Source organism: Chelonoidis abingdonii, chromosome 1 (genome assembly GCF_003597395.2).
Source record: "Chelonoidis abingdonii isolate Lonesome George chromosome 1, CheloAbing_2.0, whole genome shotgun sequence".
Classification (NCBI taxonomy): Eukaryota; Metazoa; Chordata; order Testudines; family Testudinidae; genus Chelonoidis; species Chelonoidis abingdonii.
The window spans coordinates 24,067,328-24,088,143 of record NC_133769.1 but is presented as its reverse complement, the minus strand read 5'-3'; the positions used below and the strand labels follow the sequence as shown (position 1 = coordinate 24,088,143).

The window sequence follows — 20,816 nt, the reverse complement described above, 5'->3', positions numbered from 1 at the left end:
GATCTGGTCCACTGTAGTTTGCATCATACATTACACAGAATTGTGCCTGTTTTGTTTAAAACACATAGCAATGGTGCATGTTAACGACTGAGTGGTCTACAAAGGGGAGTTCATTGTTCTAAAAGAACGGAGGCTTTGAAAGAAGGAATATGCAAACAATTGACCTGCATTGTGATTGCAGAATCTCCACTGAATGTATACACAAATGTTATGTGATGCTTTCCCCATGAAACAGAAGACACACCCAGCCACTCTGAGGAACAACTATTTCTTAGGCAAATCCTTTCTCCGCCCTTAGCTCTTTGCAGCTACAGACCCTAAACAGAGGGGGAGAAGGATTTGATGGTCTTATACAAAGTGTCCACACACGGTGTGTTGAACACAGCTCTACTGGGTTTCCACTCACCCAACCAGATATTCCCCATGTAGAGATAAGTACTGAGAAGCCCCACCTTCTTCTGTCCCAACCTCTCCAGGGGGCAGGAGACCTCTGCTGCTGCCCCTACTGCTCCAGAGGAGGGGAGTCCCATTTCTGTTTGGGAGTAGGAAGAGGATTCCATGCCGCTTTTCCTTTCTCTCTGAAGAAGAGGACCTACTGCTGCTCCAAGGGTGAGTGTGTGGGGTGAGGATGGGAGGGATTGGCCACAAGGTCAGAGCCATGTCATGGTGTGCCTTAGGCTCAGGATTGCCTTAGTGCTTGTGGTGACAGATTGTAAAGATGATATTTCCAAAATAAACATTTTTTTTTAAAGTTACAGTAAGGTGTGTCTCTCTCAGGCCATTTCAATGGGCTAGCAAAAGTTCAATACAAGCCTGTACAGTAGTGATGAATGAATTTCACTTATTTTTCCACCAACACTAAAAACAAATATAAATTAAGAACATAAGAATGGCCATATTGCATCAGATCAATGGTCCATCTAGCCCAGTATCCTGTCTTCAGATCGTGGCTGCTGCCAGATGCATCAAAGTGAGTGAACAGAACAGAGCAATTCCCAAGTGATCCATCCCTGGCCGTCTAGTCCCAGCTTCTGGCAGTTGGGACGTTTAGGGACGCCCGGAACATGGGGTTGCGTCCTGACCATCTTGGCTAATAGCCATTGATGGACCATCTTCCATGAAGGTATCTAATTCTTTTTCCAACCCAGTTATACTTTTGGCCTTCACAACATCCCCAGGCAATGAGTTACACAGATTGACTGTATGTTGTGTGGAGAACTACTTCCTTATGTTTTTTTTTTAAATCTTCCCCTATTAATTTCATTGGTGACCCCTGGTTCTTGTGTAATGTGAAGGGGAAAATAACACTCCTTTATTCACTTTCTGCACACATTTATGATTTTATAGACCTCTATCATATCCGGCCTTAGTCATCTCTTTTCTAAACTGAATAGTCCCAGTCTTTCTAATCTCTCCTTATTGGAAGCTGTTCCATATCCATTCACACTCATTTTTGTTGCCCTTCTCTGTACTTCCTCCAATTCTAGATATCTTATTTTTAGGTTAAGCCTCTCATTTATATTACTTGGGACTCCCACACTTAACTATTTACAATATATTTCTACAATGCAATTTATTTTGGGAGAACACATTCTTTAGCACACTTTCATCTGTACAAGTCACTGCATGGTGGCCCTGTTGTGTTACCAGGCCAGCTCCAGGCCCCAGCACGCCAGGCGCGTGCCTGGGGCCGCATGCCGCGGGGGGCGCTCTGCTGGATGCCGGGAGGGTGGCAGGCGGCTCCGGTGGACCTCCCACAGGCATGCCTGCGGAGGGTCCGCTGGTCCCGCGGCTCAGGTGGAGCATCCGCAGGCATGCCTGCGGGAGGTCCACCGGAGCCGTGGGACCAGCGGACCCTCCGCAGCCAAGTCTGCGGGAGATCCACCAGAACCGCGGAACCGGTGAGCGGCAGAGCGCCCCCCGCGGCATGCCGCTGTGCTTGGGATGGCGAAATGGCTAGAGCCGGCCCTGTGTGTTACTGATAAAGCTTTTGGTTTACAAAAAAAGTAAATTGTACCTGGGATTAGTCACTGAAGGAAAGTGATTAAAATTAAGCACCTATAAAAATCTTTTACTCTGGCAGTGAGCAGGATTCCTGGTGACCAAAGCACAAGAGTCTTTTCTTTAGAGTTTCAAGACCCACTGCAACCTTTGGTATAAGTGTATGTTTACTTCAATGGAGAGGTGCCTACTTTGAACCTCCATCCTTAAAAGACAAAGAAACCGTCTGAAGATGAGAATAAATCCAAAACAGATTTAAAGGAAAATACTGTCAAAAATACAATCTCATTACATTTATATAGGGGAAGCAGTGTGTTCTAGTGCATCGGGCACTGGACTGGGAGTCGGGAGATCTGGGTCTATTCTTGGCAGTGTCACTGATTCGGTGTAGCACTTTAGGCAAGTCACTTCACCTTGCTATGCCTCTGTATCCCTCCCACCATTTATTTAGACTGTAATGACTTTGGGGCAGGGACTGTTTCTCATTGACTGTCCGTACAATGCTAGCACAATGGGACCCAATCTCAGCTAGGGTTTGTAAACACCAGCATAATACACTAATAATACAGTGAATGCCCTCAAAGATGGCTTAATTTCTTTCCAAGTCTAAAAAAAAACACACTAAACAATTGTATTAGAGAAGCACGATTCTAATCCTAATGATAAATCTCTTTTAGAGAGCTCCTCTCATCCCAGAGAGTTTAACAGATTTAAGATGCTATACAAACTATACCCTTATCCATGGCCAAAATGCAGTCTTTTGTGGGGAAACATAGCAATTTATTAGCACCTCTTAGAAGCAATATATATCAGTTTATATTAGGAAGTGAAGACAAATACCATACGAGTAAGACTCCAGAAAGAATGAGGGCAGGCAAAACGTAATTTCTTGGATTGAAATTTATAGGAATTTGGCCACGACACCAAGGTTAACAAGCTATAAGAAGTATCATGGAATCTTCAGGTACATCATTTGTGTATGTTTTTTAGAATATGGAAGCTGTTCAGATATCACTATAACGAGCACAATATAGATGCCTAGAGACACAGATGTAAAGACCGTTGCTTTCATATCTCATCTGCAACTCAGCTTCCCCAGTAGCACATTCCTTAGCACCCTAATGGCAATAACCATATATAGGCTTGGAAGGATTCGATTTTTATTGGTAAATGTTGGAAAAATGTCAATTTCCATAAACACACAAACCAACAAAAAATATTTCCATCAATAATTACCCGGTATCTAAATTTATAATCATGCAAAGTAAGTAAAATGCTGCTTGAGAACTTATTAGGGTTTGATGTGAGAGTATTTACTTTGATGTTTTGACATGTGATGTTCACAATTTGTGTTTAAATGAGCATCTCAATGCTCATTAAATTGTTATTGTCTGCCCCACCATAATTTCCCACAACTATGAAAATTTCAATTGATAAACATTGAAAAAATGTTTAAAAATAAAAATTAATATTATCTATCAAAATTATTAAAAATATAAATGAAATTCTGCCAATCCTACCCATATAAATTCAGAGGGAAGACTGCCACCCTCTACTCACCAACTTCACCAATTTCTGCAGCAACTAGTTGTTTGGAAGTCTTCAAATGACCAAGCTGAACCTACTTGGCCATGAGATCTCACTGAAGAACAGTAAAAGCTGGCACTTTTTGCTCACATACAGGATATACTCTCTTGCTTTGTATTTCCTCAGACTTTTACATTCATGCACATTAATGTTACTGCCATTAAAAAACAGCTACAATGCCTCATAAAGTAAAGGCTGGTCAAAAAATTCCAGTATCTCCAGTAGATATTTAAAGAAAGCATTTCAAAATCTTTGTGTTCAGTGGCTCTGAATTAACTACAATTATTTCAGTATCCAACAGTCACATGAATAACACAAAAATTCAATGTAATCACAAATCTAGCAAACCTTATTGAAACCTAATAAAACAAAAATAATATCTTGATTTTCCTTTATTTTCCCAACACAGCTTCCAGGGCTGCTTTGCATTTTTCCCCTGAAATCTTTTATACTATTTTTACTGGAAGATGACCAAAACAGAGTGAGTATTGAAACAGTTCTTTATACTGGCTTATCAGAAATTCCTACAGTTCTTTTAAAAGTTGACAAGGGGGGGAAATGGCTTTTCACAAGTAAATGAAGCAGATAAATTACAGAGGAAAAACTGAACTGTTCAGGAAATGTGCAAACAATATAGGTTATAGAGAAGGGTCCTTCCAATAGGCTGCACTTATGTAACCCACACACCTTCTGGGTTCCGTCCCATCTAGTGGCATCGATACCACTTAAAGAGAGAGAGATAAAATGAGTTTACTCTACAGCCTTAACTAACAGGCAGTTGGCTTTTAGCTCATGCGGTAGAGGTTCATGCACTAAGATCCAGAGGCCCCAGATTTGATCCTGCCCGCCAACAACCAGGGTCTGTCAGTGTTACACTTATAGCAAGATTCATAGCTGTAATTCATTGCAGGGGGAGCTCAACCACCGGTAGCAATGGTGGAAGCTCAGTGTAGTCAGGACTTAGGCATTGTTTCCTTTAGTTTCTAACCATACTGCCCAAATTCTGTCTACACTACAGCTTCCTCCAGTATATCTGCACCAGTAATAAGTATCGGTTTTAAAGTTTGTTAGTGTAGACCAGGCTAATGCGGTATAGAATGTTCCCAGTTAAAAATGCTGCATTAACAAATAAGGTTGTGGCTTAATCCTGATGTATTATTATCATTTGTGTTGCCTTAGCAGCTAGAGACCTCAAATAAGAGTCATTGTGCTAACTGCTGTAATACAAAAGTAGTCCATGCCCCAAAGAGCTTTTAATTTTAGTGCATGATCAGAGACAACAGGTGGATACAACAAACATGGGTGGACGGAGGAAGGAAAAAGTAACAGGGAAACAATCATGGTTAACATAACAGAATGCTTAATAGTCATAGCACACCAATTATCTAGCCATTGACCACTATAGTGTAGGTGTCGAGGCAGAGGTGAGTTTTAAGGCAGGATCCGAAGAAGGATAATGTTGTAGTTTTGCAGGGAATTACCTGGATTATTACACTCAGCCTAACCAAAATCCCCTAACAATTTAAGTGGATAATGTGTTCTCCACTTCCTGTCCTATTCTGTTGTATAGTACTTCTGTAAGCTGTTAAACAGCTGCTGTGGATTTCAGTCCAGAAAAAGTGCACTTATCTGATGTGCCGGTATAGACTTTATTTTAATTTGTTAAAGTTTGTAATATACTTCTGCTAAGACAAAATATACTGCTAGATATTCTTATAAAAAATACAATGACACAGGATAAACTATAAAGGGCCTGATTCTCCTTCTCACTAAGGTGTCATTTTGGCAGCGTAAAGGGGCCTTAAAGTGGGTGTGATTTACATTTGCAATGACCAAGGCCTGGTCTACACCAGAAAATTAGGTCAGCTTTATTATGTCTCTCAGGGGAGTGAAAAATCCACACCCCTGAGCAGCACAGTTAAGCCAACCTAACCCCCAGTGTAGACTGCTAGGTCGATAAAAGAATTCTTCCATTGATTTAGCTACCACTTCTCGGGGAGGTGGATTTCCCATGCTGATTGGAGAACCCCTCACATCAGGAAGAGCAGTGTCTACACTGAAGCCAAGCAGCAGTGCAGCTGCAGAGATGCAGATGTAGCATTTCAAGCGTAGACAAGCTCTTAGTGTGAATAAGAAGCAGGCCCTAGTATCTATCAGGGCCGTAACCAGGACAGGGTGAACAGGACAGCTGCCCAGGGCTCATAACTACATGGGATGAAAAAATTGGGCACAGTGGAGGTCAGTGGAACCAGCCCTGTGCAGAGATTGCAGGGTAGCATCCAAGGGCATTGCCTCCCCCTGAACTGTATACCAGTCCCGGCACTCCAGAGCCTGCAAGCGTTCAATGAATAACTTATTCAGCAAATGGAGACACAGTTTTCTCTTTGTGGGACAGAGACAGGCAGATCATAATTTCCTGCCATTTATTCAACAGATATCTTGTCCTAATGTTTGCATTCTGGGTTGCCCAAAATTCAAAAATCAAGATGTGTTATTCAATAAGGAATGGTCAGATAAATCCTACCACATTGTCTCTGTTCTGGGATTGGATGAACGTGCGACCACTTCACATATACACATGTGTGTGTCTAACTTCAATATTCTCTATCCACAACCATTTTTAGTAAGCCCTATTCCCCCCAAAACGGAAGTCAAACTCTGCCTATGGGACCAGGCCCGTGCGGTGGAGTTCAGGGAGGAAGTGCCACCTCCACTCCTGACTCAACTCAGCAGGCCACCCAGCCTGTCTGGGTTGGGGGGAGGCGTAACCAATCAGGAGAGCATGTGACCCCAGATACTCCCCCCCTCAACCTGCATCACCTCTGGTAGGTGGTACAAATATATCTACTTGCCCCAGGTGTCAAAGTGCATAGTTATGGCTCAGGTATCTATAATAGCATACCTGATCCTCAGCTGGCATATATGGTCATAGTTCCATTGAATTCAACAGACCCATGCCAACCAACACCAGCTAATGAACTAGCTCCGTGAGTGTATCTATAACAAGTTTCAGAAAAAAACTTTCATATAATTCAATACCACAGTGCTAAGCTAAGTACAGCGCACCACTTCAGCTGTCAATCTGACCATAAAAAGGGAGCTCAACTTCTATATTGCAGAAATGACATGTGATGAAAAGGGTTTTTCCTTTGGTCCCATGTCTTCTTTTGTAGACAGAAGCTAGATGTGCTTTATGAAGTTTGGCCCAGGAGTGGATATGTCTTATTTGATACAAGGAAATATGCAGATTAATTCATTTAAGAAATCCATTTTCTAACTAATTGACAGAAATACAAAGAAAACGTTTCCTAAAACTTCCCCACATTTCCCAAAGCTGCAGGGATTTTCTTTTTGTAGAAAATGCAGAAAAGCATATAATTTAGTGATTAATATTCTGCGGTTTAGTTCAATCAATTCAATTAGGTGCTCAGATATAAATGAGTGTGATATAAATACCTGGATAGATTAAAGGCAATTGGCACCGTTTTTCTATATATTAGATACATTGGGCCTGAATTTCCACTCTGTAACAACAGTTTTATACCAATTTGACTCTATTGACTTTAACAAAATTACACAGGCTTTTGCTGATATAACAAAGTGGATAATCTGGCCCATTATATGCCAGTTGTAATTTTCCAGTTGTCCTATTAATCTACTATGGTTGCTAGTGACAACTGTAAAATCAACTTGTAGTTTTTCTCTTTTGTCCTCAAGCTGCTCTAGTTCTCTATTTCTGAGCTTTATTAAAAAGAGTGACTAGTCAGGATTGTACGCTGAGCCAAAGAGATATCAATTTAAAAATTCTTCCCTGGATCACTGACTGTCAGTCAGTTGGGGGAAAACCCTATCTCTGCATTATGACTTCAGTGCATATTTCCTCTGAGTCCAGTTTTTACAGGACAGAGTCTGTGATATTGGACAAATTACCTTGACCCAATATGAACAAAATTCTCATTAGGCAGCTGGAACTGATGGGGAGGGAGTAATAATCTTCAGGCGTGGTGAATGTGACCAGCACAATTTAAATCCCACTGAATCCCTAATTTTGACGACTTAAGAAAGACCTAACAAGTGCATAGTCCTCATGCTGGCCCTCTGCACAGAGATGGAATCTCCCCGGGTCTTATAGCCCCAGAGCCTGCTTGGATCTGAGCATTCCTGAGATATGTGCCTGTATCAATGCAGATGTGCCACTGTAGTGCTCCAAGATGATGGGAGAGAGCTCTCCCATTGGCTTAGTTAATCCACCTCCCCAAGAAACAGTAGCTATGTCAGTGGGGGAAGCTCTCCCACCAACCTAGCACTGTCTACATGGGGGATTAGGTCAGTATAAATATGTCAGTATAACTGTCAGTTCCCAATTCTGCCACAGACTTCCTGTGTGACCTTGGGCAAGTCACTTAAGGCCAGAATTTTAAATATATTTAGGCACCTTAAGATGTAGATTGATGCCTAGTGGTATTTTCAAAATTGCCCAGGTCCCTAACTGCCACTGAAATCAATGAAAATCCCAAGATGCACCGATCTGCATCTTGAGGCACCTAAATACCTTTAAAATCTGGCCTTTAGCCTCTCTGTCCCTCAGCCCCTAATTGTAAAATGGGGATAACAGCACTTCCCCACCCCACAGAGATGTTTTGAGCATAACAAAGACTCTGAGATGTTCAGATACTACTGTCATGAGCATCACATAAGTACCTGAGATAGACAGAACACATCACAACCTTTCTAGAGACTCTCCTAGATTGGAGCTCATAAACAAAGCTACGTTTTGAGAAGGCTTTCCAACAGCAATATAAAATTTCTGCTCTCTGGACACACAGTAAACATCTCCCAAACATTGCTCTCGGTCTCTTGCAAATAGACTCTACAATCAAGTGTCCCACCCTATTCTTAAAGAGATGGCTTCCATTAATGAAAAGGATGCACCAATTATTAATACAACAACCAAATTCACTTCTAAACACAATGCTGTGAAAGACAAAATAATTTAAACAATAATAATTTAGTTGGAGTCTTCAAACTAAGCTGAAGGTCCTACAGGCACACATATATGTGAGAAACTATCTCCATATAGAGTCTGATTCTCTTCTCACTTATACTAGTTTTACACCAATATAACTCAAATAAAATCTATCACATTACTCCTCTCCCCCTGGTTTACAGAAGTGAGAGGCCCATATAGCTAAACAAAATTTTTTGCCAGGTCTGCAGTGTTATCCTGAGTGAAGTACCTAGGGAAACAAAGATTAAGTTCTGCAATTATTCTCCAGTAGCAACTTGTGGAGAGAAGTGGGATGAGTACGAGAGCCCTCCCCCCGGTCCCCGATACAGAGAGGAGAAACATTCAATCCCCAGATCAATGCTCTGAGGTCACCTTCAATAAAAATAGAGTTCTCTCCTAACTAAAGTGACACCCACTCCTCATTTTTCATCAGTTCATACCAATATGATAAAGGAAAGAACAAGAACCTCATTTGTCTGCTTCTCCCACAACCACCTGTATGATTTCTTCCACACCACCTCCTATCTCCCTTCTGGACTACAAAGCCACTACCCTCTCCTCTTTTAAGTCCCTCCTAAAACTGTACTTTTTCCAGGATGCATACAAGAAACTAGCTAAGTAAGATACTTTTTCATCTCAAGGAGCTCCACATCTCTACAGCGTGAAAGTTAGAGGCTCAAGGACACTGAAATTGAAGCTGGAACTGGTGCCTCTTTGGACAGCTACTGAAATAACAGAGGTAGAAGTTCTAGGGTATCTGAAATAATTCAGGCCCAGTTCTGCTCTCACACCAGCATAATTTAATTTAACATCAATAACATTAGCAGTTACCTGAACTTAACTGAGTGGAATACAGCAAAACAACAAAAAAATAGCAGTTCCAGTCTCAGCTGTTTCATTTTTCTGTGGAATTATCCACTATCATGAAAGTCATAGCCCCTTAGTTCATGGAACTCCTAAAGACCACTGAACAGCAGAGACACAGGATTGCACTCATCAAATCTATCTCCAATACATGCAATTATGCCGCTCGCAGGGCTGGAAGTATTTTGTCAGCAAAATACCGATAGAGAGCATCTGAGGAGGAGATGGCTGTCAAAATATCCCCCCTTCTGGATCAGAAGTCAGACACCTAAACTTCTATGGACTTTGAACTGAGTTTAACAAGTGCAAGAATGATAGAGGAGTACTCTTGGATTTCATTCCTGGAATTTGCCTAACTCAAAACCATTATATTTTTAAGAGCAGACCAGACTAATAGGTATAACTATCACATTCCAAAGTGTTATGGATCTTTATTCTAAAGTAGAAAAAAAAGTATCTTAATGTAGTATATTTTTCAAAGGATAGATATGCATTACTGTACTCAAGTAGTACATGCTATTCAAACACCACACAGTAATTTTTATTACTAATGTATCTTTATTACACCTGTGGTTTTTATTACTAATGTAATCTTTATTACACCTGTGATTTTCCAGTAAAAAAAAAATTAATTAGCTGGCCCAATCAAAATGATCTTTATGTGTGGAAGGAAATCTTATTTCAGTTTTTACATTTAAAAAGGCAGTATATATAGAAACACAGGGAGAAATTAACATGAAGCAAGGTCAATATGTATTTACACAGTATTTTCATGAACTTAGAAACATTTTTATTCAAGCATTTAAGTAACCAAAGAAGTTCCAGTAAAAATCCCTATATTATATTCATCAAGAAGAAGAATGGGCAGGGAGAAACTTACATGAGGAAAATATTAACTCCTTTTAAACTAACTTTTAACATGCATCAAAAGTGTAAAATGTCCATTTAAAATAAATGTGAAAAAGATTTCCAAAGCAGAAGTTTGAAATACAACAAAGTTTGTACATCTTGAACAGTTTTAACAAATATTTAAAAAAAAACCATCATCCTATAACACTCTAAGCTATTCTTAGTAACTAAGGCCCCAGTTCAGCAAACCATTTAAGAATGTACCTAAGTCCATCTCTCTTCAGCAAAGCATTTAAACATATGCTTAACTTTAAGCAGACAATTGTCTCCTTCCTCAATGTAGTCTCACTGACTACAATTGGATTTAAGCCTATGCTTAAAGTAAAGCATGCACTTAAGTGCTTCACTGAACTGAGGAGCTAAAGCAGTTGCAGATTAAAGTTTAGATATCAATTTGATCATTTAAAAGCAAAACAAAAGACAGATAAAAATAAGAATCCAAATTGTTATTGAGTTAATCACTTTGTTTACTATAGTCACTTAACCAGTTAGCTGTTATTACAAAGTACTGGAAATGTTCTGCTGGTCACATCAGTTGATTGCCTTAATATTCCAGTGCTGCTTTACCCCAATCAGAAATGTAGTCAGAGGCAACAATTATAAGGCAAAATCCGCTCTGTGCTCCCTGAGTTCAGAAAATCCTGGTTTCAGATCATCCAGTGTGGTTCTGCTATGTGGAGGGTTGGGAAACTAGGATTCTTAGCCAATGACAGAGTTGTGTGAGGATTTGCTGCAGCCCAGCACACAGCAGCTTTCTGACTAAAGTCAAAAATATAATAGGATGGTGAGTAGGTGCGGGAACTAGGGGCGCAGGGGTGTGCTGCAGCACCACCAGTCCACACCTGAGGCTCTCCTCCTGGCCCTGCACATCTGCGCCAAGGGCTCTGCTCCCGGCCCTGCACCCAAGGCTCTGCTCCAGGCCTGGCTGCTCTGCTCCTGGCCTCGCGCCCAGGGTCCTGACTGCCAGCCCCATGCTCACCCCCAGTTGTGGCCCCACCCTCGGTTCCCTTACCTCTGTCCATGTCCCCCCACCTCCTGGAGCCACAGCCCCGCTCCCAGCCCCAGCTTGGAGGTAGAGGGGTACAGACAGGAGGAAGTGGGGGCATGAGGTAAAAAGTTTGGGAACCACTGCTTCACAGTGTTGTTAGCTGGCTTTCAACATCCCCATTATAAAAAGTGATCCAGTGCCACTGGGGTGGTGGCACCTTATGTAGGAAGGGAAGAGACCTGTCCATCCCATTGTTGGGGCCTAGTGCAGGCACAAAGTTTATTGTGGAACTGGAGGCTGTAGTAATGGCCACAGAGTGATGTTGGGTTGGGGGACACCATTCATTCTCTCTTATGGATCTCGTCAGCGCACTATCTGACTACTCATCGTACTGGGGGTGCGGGGGGGGAGGTCTCTTCATAATAATTTTTTTATTGTTAATAAAGGAACTTTAAAAAATATTATACACGTATTTTTAAAAGAAAAATAGAGAGCTTCAATGTGCTTAAGAATAATACAGGAGCTTATCCAAAATATTTCACATGTAAAAGCTGCCAAGTTTGAAATTAATGGCAGTATTTCCTCCTCATCTGTGGACTCACTAGAATTCTTTCAGGCATCAAAATGACTCTGGAATAGAAGTTCATAGTGCATTACAATTACAATTTGATCTGATTAACAATTCCATAGCTTTTCAACATTCCTACACTGATATAATAATGTCTCAAAAATCTATCAGACACTAGAGGTGAAATCATATCTCTACTCATGCCAATGGGAGTTTTGTTATTGACTTTAATTGAGCCAGGATTTCACCCCATATGTTTTTAACAGAATCATCATGGTTCTACCAACAAAGTCACAATGGAGAAGTTGCACAATAAATAATAAATAGTCTCCAGCAAATACTTACTCTCTGGATTATGATTAATAGGACATAAACCATAATGGTTGCTATCACATTAAAGTTCTTACATGTTTATTTTCAATGTACAAAGCTGTGCAGTAATCTGTCCATTAAACTCCTTATGGATTGTGGACCACACCTCCATGTTCAACATAAGGTCATGTCCCATGTCTGCTAACTATTTTTCCATGAGGTTTGCCCCACCCGATGATATGTAGCAACTCTGCATTAAGAGGATCTGTTTTTCTATGTGAAAGACTTGGGGGCTAATGCTTTGGACTTAAAAAAAAATATTTAGCCTCCTAATGGGATAAAAGCTTGAAATATTTTATCATTTCAAAACTGCATGTTTAAGTAATCAAGCACAAAATAAATAATCACAAATCAGTAAAGCAGTTTTGCCCTTCTGAAATTCCAAAACAGTTAAACTAATGCCTGTAAAACCGACTTAGTCATACATAAATTTCCTCGGACAGTGAATTTTGATTGCTGAGTTATAAAAACTTTCAAACAAACAAGATCCATTAATATCACATTATAAATAGCAATGTTCTACCTGCACATTTCTCACTGTGATTTCACTCTAAGACAGCACTTACTCCGAAAGAGAAGCCAGAGTCACATGGTCCATTCAAGGTCATGCTATTTTAATTAAATGTGTGCACTGAAAAAATTACAGAGCTATCATTGATAAATTATGCAGAAATGATTACAATAGTCTCACTAACCTTGTTCCAGCACACTAAAGTTGTTTCATAATTAAAAAGAGAATAAAGTTACAAAAATATATAAATAATTTTCTTACTCGCACTATTGAAAAACACTTTTGGGAAAAGTAATCTGGGGGGAGAAAATTTAATATATAATGTCTGTGTTCTTCAACCAAAGAGTACTGAGACTAGATACACTGTGCAAGGATCCAGATGGCAAAATATAAACAAAAATGGCCTTTTTAATAAAGAAGCTGTGTCCTGTAAGCCACTCCCTTTGCAGGAGTCCCCAGGTAAAGGGTATAGACTAGCATAAAACTGAGAATTACCTTGGAGAGGTAATTCCAGCTGGCAAGTTCATTTCTGTCTAAGGACCTGGGCAGATGGTTAGAACTTCAAAGCATATAGCTAGGTTGTCTGGCCAGTGTGCTGAGGAGCCTGTCCAAAACTGTAGTATATGACTGGACTGCAGTGAAAGTCCTGATAAATGTAATGTATATGGAACCTCAAGCCTTCTGCATCTCATTCAAGGAACCGCAAGTAATAGACTGGAGTCCTGACTCATATCACTGACCTGTGTACTGAGGGATATCTTTATAAACGGCACTCACTGTAATGAATCTCTAACCACTTCTACTTAAAAAAAAAAAAGTTTGAAAAATGGTGAGGAAGTGGAACACAGTCACTGTTTCATGTACTATAATGATGTATTAACTGAAACAATCAAAAAAATAAAATTAATTGAGAAAACTACTTTAAGTTTTTCTGTAAAGGAAAAAGAGGTATTAACTGAAATCAGATAAAGATATCTTTACTTATCCCTCTGCCTTTTGGACATTTAAACTCAATGGAAAGTGCTTCTCCCTTTCTGAAATCACAACAAACCAGTCAAGGCAAGACTAATTCAGGTTACATTTATTCAAAGGCTAAAACACCATAGCAGGTATCCTAGAACTCAGAGCCCAAAGCTGACTCAGTATAACAAGGTAGAATTGATTCAACTCTTTCCCCTTTCTCTATTCCATCAACTGTTCTTTCCCCTGCCTTTTCTGTCCTTCAAGATACAACTTACAATACTCTGCTGTACTCTCCATTTACCCCTGTGCCAGCTTAATGTACCAATGTACAAATCCCAGGTTATGTCAGTTGTTTGGAGATTTGACTTTACTGTAAGCAACTGAATACACAGTAGTATACTTGTAAAGCCTGACTCAAAGTCAAAGAGAGTCTTTCCACTGATTTCAGGGAACTTTGGATCAGGTTAATAAAGTTTTTCAAGCATTTGAAAATCTCATAGAAGTCACTGTGAAAAATAGGCCACCCATTAAAATTATGAAATTCAACTGCAAAATTACATGAAGGAAGTGTCTGGGGCAACTGATGGAGCTGTCCATTATGCCTCCCAAATCTGTACCAAGGTTGCTCTTTTTGGACACAGAATACTGGCATTGAACTTATTTCCACTGCAGTATTAATGTGGATTCCTACGGTTGATCCTGAAATACTGTAGTTTAAACACACACACACACACACACACACCCCATCATCATCATCATCATCAAGGCACCACTTATGAATTTGGTTCTCACTGGAGCTTACAGCTGCTGTGCTCCACAAACCCTTCTGAGTCGCAGAAACCTTTGTTCCAAACCTTCTGCTAACCTTTCCCTACAAGCCAATTTAGTTTAAAGAAAAAAAAAAAGGTTACACAGAAAATCCAACATCTTTAATCCTATTCACTTTCCTGGAATATTGTTAAATCACCACTCCAGCACTTTTCTATACAAAAGGAGAAGCAGAGGACCGGTTAAAGTTTATGGTGCTGTTCTCGAAAGTCTCTCCTGTCCCTGCAGCGAGCAAGCACCCTTTCCCCTCCGGTGTTAGGATATGAAATCCCCATTCCCCAGGCTCAGGAGATCGTCTTCATCAGGGATAAAGTTGAATGACTTTTCCTATAACGAGACTTGAGAGAAGCTAAACGAAAACGTCCCTGCGGTGCCAGGGACCTGACAAGCAGCAGCAAGTCACTGCCTCCAGGGGAACACGCCCAGTGACAAGCAGAGCTAGGGGTACCCTGCTCCCACACCCAGCCTCCAGGCCATTTTTTCTATATATTAAAGAACCACGCGAGGAACGACCAAAAGCCACGAGAGAGAGAGAGCCCCATGGCTCCCTTCTGGCTGCGCAGCACGGGCTGGTGCCCTGCATGCCCACAGTGGGTTAGTCGCTGCTGATGCTCCCAGCCGCGATCGTTCCTCCCTCAGCGCCTGTCACAATGTTTGGCTCCTCTCCTCCCTCTCAGTGGCGCGGCTCCGTGTGTGTGTGAGGCGCTGCTGGCCTCACACTGTATCCTGAGCTCCCCACCGCCGGCCCAGGCTCTGTCTGCAGCACCCCAGTGGGTGCCTGTGCGCCCCGGCCCGGGGCCTCGCAAACTTTCGCCGCCTCCTGCCCCCCAGCAAACACGACAGGCTGTCACTGACGCACATTTAATTCCTCCGTGCACACGCGGCAGGGCTGCCCCTCGCATCCTCCGCGGGGGCAGGTGCTGGACCCTGCCCGCGGGCGGGGGGAGAAGTCAAACTGTCAGAACAAAGTTCCCCGGGGCTGCAGGCTGTTTTCCGTCGCCCCATTGCACCCCATCCCCTAGGCACTCCCGTGCCGCCCCCCTTCCCAGGCGCGCTCCCCTCTGCACCCCGTGCCCTCCTGCCCAGCTCCCCAGCGCAGCGGCAGCGAGCCCGCAGCCGGCCCTTACCTTGCTTGACACACTTAAGCCGGATGGGGTCCTTGCAGTGCTTGATCACGGCCAGCACATCCCTGATGGTGAGCCCGGCCACGGGGGTCTCGTTCACCTCCAGCAGCAGCTCCTCCGGCACCAACTTGCTGTCGCTCTCATAGGCCACCTTGCCGGGCTTCACCTCCCCCAGGTACGGGAACTGCCCGTTCTCGGCGCCCCCTTTCAGCTCAAAGCCCAGCTGCCCCTCCTGGTTCCTGCCTAGGACAATCTCGTGGACCCTGCTCGTCCAGTGGCTTTTCTTCTTCAAGCCCTTGGACATTGCAGTGGGGATGGGCTGGCGGAGTCTCCCTGGCGTGCTGGGTGCTGGGCTTGAGCCGGGCTCCTTTTTGGGGCGGGGGCTGGTGGGTCAGGAGGGCTGGGTCCGGGGCTGCCGCGGCTCCCGGCCGGCTGATTGGCGCCGCAGGGGCCGTGGCCGCCGGGTGGCGAGGAGGATGGAGAGGTGGGGAGTGGGGGTGCCTCTGCCCCTGACTGTCAGTCTGTCTGTCTGGGTGTTTTTAGCTGTTCTCCATGGCAGCTGCGGCAGCGGGGACCCTGTGAGTGTGAGTGTGAGTGTGTGTGTGCACTAGTTGTACAGTAACTGGCGGCGGGGAAGGAGGGAGGGGAGTGGGGAGGAGGCAGGGAGGGATGCAGACGGCCCGGGGAGCAGGAGGAGGGGCAGGGCTGTGTGTGCTGGAGGAGGGTGTCTGATCACGCTCGCCTCCAGCCTGACCCGGTAGTGAAGACCCAGAGAGAGGCTGGCTGGCACGGCAGGGAGAAGGCGGAGAGCCGCGCGCTGGGTGGGGAGGAAAGGGAGGCCCAGGGAGCTGCAGCCTCCCCACCCGGCCTGGGGCCCGGCCGAGCCCGGGGAGGAAGGGGCAGCAAGCCGCGGAGCAGGCGGCCGGGGGAGCCAGCGGGTGACAGCGGGGCCCCTTCCCTTCGCAGCCCGGCAGGGAAGGAGCGGGGCGGGCCCCGCCAGGGATCCTATCGCTGCCGTCCAGACCCCGGGTAGTTCCCTTACCGGGCCTGCCCCCTCTGCGGCCCGGCTGCCCAGTGCAGCGCCTACCGGACCACTCCCCACCCGGCTCCCTCCGAGCCCCTAACGCCTCTGGCCTCGACCCACCGCCCGGCCGCACGCGGGTCCCCACGGGGCTGACCACTGGGTGCTGCAGCGCAGTCACCTAGTCCCAGCCCCCGATCCCCAGTGCCCATATCTCCCCCCGCCCCCCCGTTCCCTGGCTGACCCCAATTTCACTCCCATCCCCACTGCGGGGGCTGGCACATCACTACCCTAAGCCACCGCAGCCTCGGATCTGCCTAACGCCTCCAGTCCCGCGTGCTTCCCGTGAGCACCACTCACTGCCCCGTGTGCCAGATTACATTGTAAATGTGGCTTCTGTGCAGCCTGTACTGGCAAGCACCGGCCCCTGGATGGGCCTGTGGTAAAAACAACAATAACAGTGAGCAGAGTGGGAAGGAAAAAGTGGAGAAATCGTCTCATGCATCCTGCTTTTACCATACTTCCTGCTCGTCCTTCTGGGCCAGTCACCCATTCATCTCATCTCCATCTATTAAAGCAGAGCATGGGAATGAGCTGGTGGGGCCAGGAAGGCTGATCCAGAGGTTAGGATGGTAGCATTTGATTTTGGAGACCTGGGTTCATCTCCCTGCTCTGCCACAGGATCCTGTGTGAGGGGGCAAGTCACTTAGGTCCAGATCCTCAAAGCTATTTAGGTGCCTAAATCAGTGGGAGTTAGGCACCTAAATACCTCTGAGGAGTTAAGGTGTAGTTAGCCATCTGTAAGCAGGATAACAGCACTTCCTGCTTAGCTTGAGCCTGAGCATATTAAAGATTGTGAGGTGCTTAAATACTATGTTATTGAAGGGAATATAAACCCATCTAAAATAGTGAATTGGATGTTTTGCCGGATCAGTGGATGTTTTTGGAAGATCTAGTTATGAAATCAGACATGCTTGGTTTGAGCAGGCTTCAAATGGTGGCAAGAAAAACTTGACAACTATGAATCTGAAGGCCTTGTTAATATGTTCAACCACAAATACTGTGAATGTACACAGATAGAACCCTGAAGTGGCTCCAGATTTAGTGGGTCCAGCTTATTGAGTAGTATTGCCCCTGAGCAAGTTTTCTACGGTTGGTTACCATGACCACAAGAGAAATGGAGGTCCTCCCCACCATCGAAGTTCAGGTGGACAATATCTGTTGAAGAGAGTCTGGGGTGGACTGCAAGTTGGAGAAGAGTAGGGAACACCAATAGGGTAGGTGAGTGAACAGTTGGTGGACCCAGAAAGGTAGAGAGCAGAAAAGGGACCCTGCCTTCACTGGTACCTACTTGCCCTCAACAATCAGGCTCCTTGCCACCAACTCTCCGGATTATCCAGGCTGCCCACTGCTCCCTGATTCCAAGAGCCCCAGCTGTTCAACACCATGTTACCCTTGCGTCACACCCAGCTTAATATTTGTTGCTCTAACACCCTTTGCTCTATGGTGCCTCCACACTCAGATGCACCCAACGTAGAATTTCCTAGCATGAAAATGAAGGGATTACATCCATCCCTGGGTTTTATAGACAAATGTAGAGAAGTCTCACTTCCTAAAGAGATGGGTTTCTCTCCTAGGGGAAGACTGACCATACAGGGACAGGGAAAACCTCCCTACTTTGGCTGGAACATTGGTGGATGTAGCCCATCAAAGGCAAGGTGAATGGAGATCTCCTCCGACCTCGTCTGCACAAGTGTGCTGTGTGCATATGCAGAATGGAGGAATGCTGGTACATGCAAATTGGATGCAGAATGAATGAAGGGTCGGATGTAGGGTGTGTGGAAATGCCTGTAGTTTAGAACTTGTAAAATGTTTTTGAAATATGAATGAAAAATGGCACACATTTGTCGATCAAATTTTTCACAAAAATGTGTTGTTTTTTGACCATCTTTATTGCAACAGCACTTAAGAGCAAGTGAAATGGGTGCCCGTGGAAGGGAAGGATGATTCGATAAGCAAAGGACAAAGACCCTGATCCTGCAAACTGTTTCATATGGACTTCAGGGGGATTCTATGTGGCTGCAGGAATCCGCTCGCAGGATTGAGGCCAAAGGAAAAGGAAAGAGATAAAAAAGAAGCATAGAAAAATGAAAATAAAACCCTAAAATGGCAGAGAAGAGCAGATGAGATGGGACTTGGAGCATGCCTGATTAAAAGAGCAGTAGTAGGCTGTGGGATTGCCACAAATATGGCAGAAAACAGATTTAAAAATTTTATTAAAGCTAATGTTAAAAAATTATATAATATACAGATTAAGAAAAGAATGTCTGTACATCTGGGTTACTACAGCAATGGCCTGTATTTCCACAGACTTCAGGGGGAGCCTCAGGTGCTCATATCCTGTGAAATCAGGCCATACATGAGCTGGCACTAGGTAAAGGCAGTAAAAGGGACTCAGGGTAAATAGCGTTTTTACCCTGCCCCACCACTGTATTGTTTTGCTTTCTAGTTGTGAAAAAAGGGAAAGGAGGTAGATAGCTGAGAATAGGGAGTAAGAGGCATGTCGTCCTTTTGGCCAACCTTGAGCTTCCAAAGTCCTTCTACACATACCTTTGCTATGGCCTCCGCCCTTTTAAAAGTGTCCTAATTTTTTTAAATAAGAAAATGTGGTCACCCTGTTAATATGGGAATGATAGTCTTATCTTCTGATAACAAAGATACAATTTATCAATAACTTAATATTCACAAGAACACGCAGACAGCTCTGGCAACTGTCAGGCTCTGGTTTACTATAAGTGTCCCTGGAATAATAGCCTGTATTTGTTATTAACTTTACAAAATACTTGTAGGAGGTGGGCAAGGGACTCCATTATATTTCCCCATCAGTAGGGCCCAAGATTAATTTAGCCCTATTCATCAGGATTATTTAAGGCTTCCAGAATTAGTTAATATCAGGCAGACATTAACTGTAGGAAACTATCATGCTAAATGTCCCATGTGTTAAAAGAGTATGTAGGTTCCATTTTAAAACATATTGCTAGCAATATGGATCTGTATGGATTAGTCATTTGTAACAGATATAGTGCTTTAGATTTGTATTCCTTTGAGTTATCCTGCTAGATGGGCAGTTGTAAAACAGGTAGGGCTTGTCTGGAACTGGTATCCCAGAATGGGGTGGGGTTGGGGTGTAGGGAAATTGTATTAATTTCACCTTTGTAAGCGCCCAGCAGTGTCCTTTGGTTCACATGCAGAGAGCTCTTTCCACAGACGAATCCTGCCTTCCAGCAGTGAAGTGTGTGTGTAGGGAGGGTATAATGATGCACATTAGGGGAAGAAATGAACAGTGTGTAGGTTAGGTTAAGGGAGGAGTGGATGGTGTCAAGTGGGGTTCATATTGTCCCCCTGCTAGACCTATAAAGATAAGAATGGAAGCCGAATAAAGCCTGGGGATGTATTATCTTTCCACAGCACTCACCGTCAGTTCCAGGAGCAGTTGCAGGCTGGGTAGCACAGCTTCAATGGAGTTACAGCATCAGGGAGCAGAAAAGCAAGGATCAATTCTGTAGCACAGTTACTGTAGAGATATGAGGCCTCTGTGCAGGTGGCTTGACCTCCCCCAGGGCCCAGGCTTGTGGCCTTTTCTGTTGGGGGGAAATCTGTGGTCTCTGACAGAGCTCTTTGAAGGTCTCAACCAGGGTAAACTCACAGACACCTCCTTCCCATTAGGCCACACATAGGAGGAGGGTGATCAATTCGTGCAGCACTAACATAAGACTTTTTTGTGTGCAAGTATAAGTAACAATACAGAACAAACCACATTCACCAAACAAGACACAATTGCAATTTATCATTACTTAGAATCTAAACTTATAACCACAAATGTGTGTAATTTTACTCTTGGGAGTAAAGTTACGCACATAAGTATATGCTCTTTTATTAAATAAAAGTGACCTTAAATATGTTGGCTTGACAGCTGGACAGTTACCTACCTCTCCCATCCCATCAAGAATTCAATAGAAGGTAACCAAATTTCAAACTACTTTTCCAAATTTTGAGTTTTCTGAAAGGTCAT

General features: G+C 43.7%; 1 protein-coding gene across 7 annotated transcripts in view; it reads right to left on the bottom strand.

The window, feature by feature from the left end:
• The window catches only part of MAGI2 (membrane associated guanylate kinase, WW and PDZ domain containing 2), a 1,226,839-nt gene extending 1,210,517 nt beyond the window's left edge, over positions 1 to 16,322 (bottom strand). For all 7 annotated transcript variants that reach the window (XM_075064467.1, XM_075064476.1, XM_075064468.1 and 4 more), the window contains exon 1: positions 15,727 to 16,322. In XM_075064467.1, the coding sequence (XP_074920568.1) occupies positions 15,727 to 16,027 (301 nt within the window). In that variant the 5' untranslated portion in view covers positions 16,028 to 16,322. The remainder of the gene's footprint in view (positions 1 to 15,726) is intronic.
• Between the last annotated feature and the right edge of the window lie 4,494 nt (positions 16,323 to 20,816).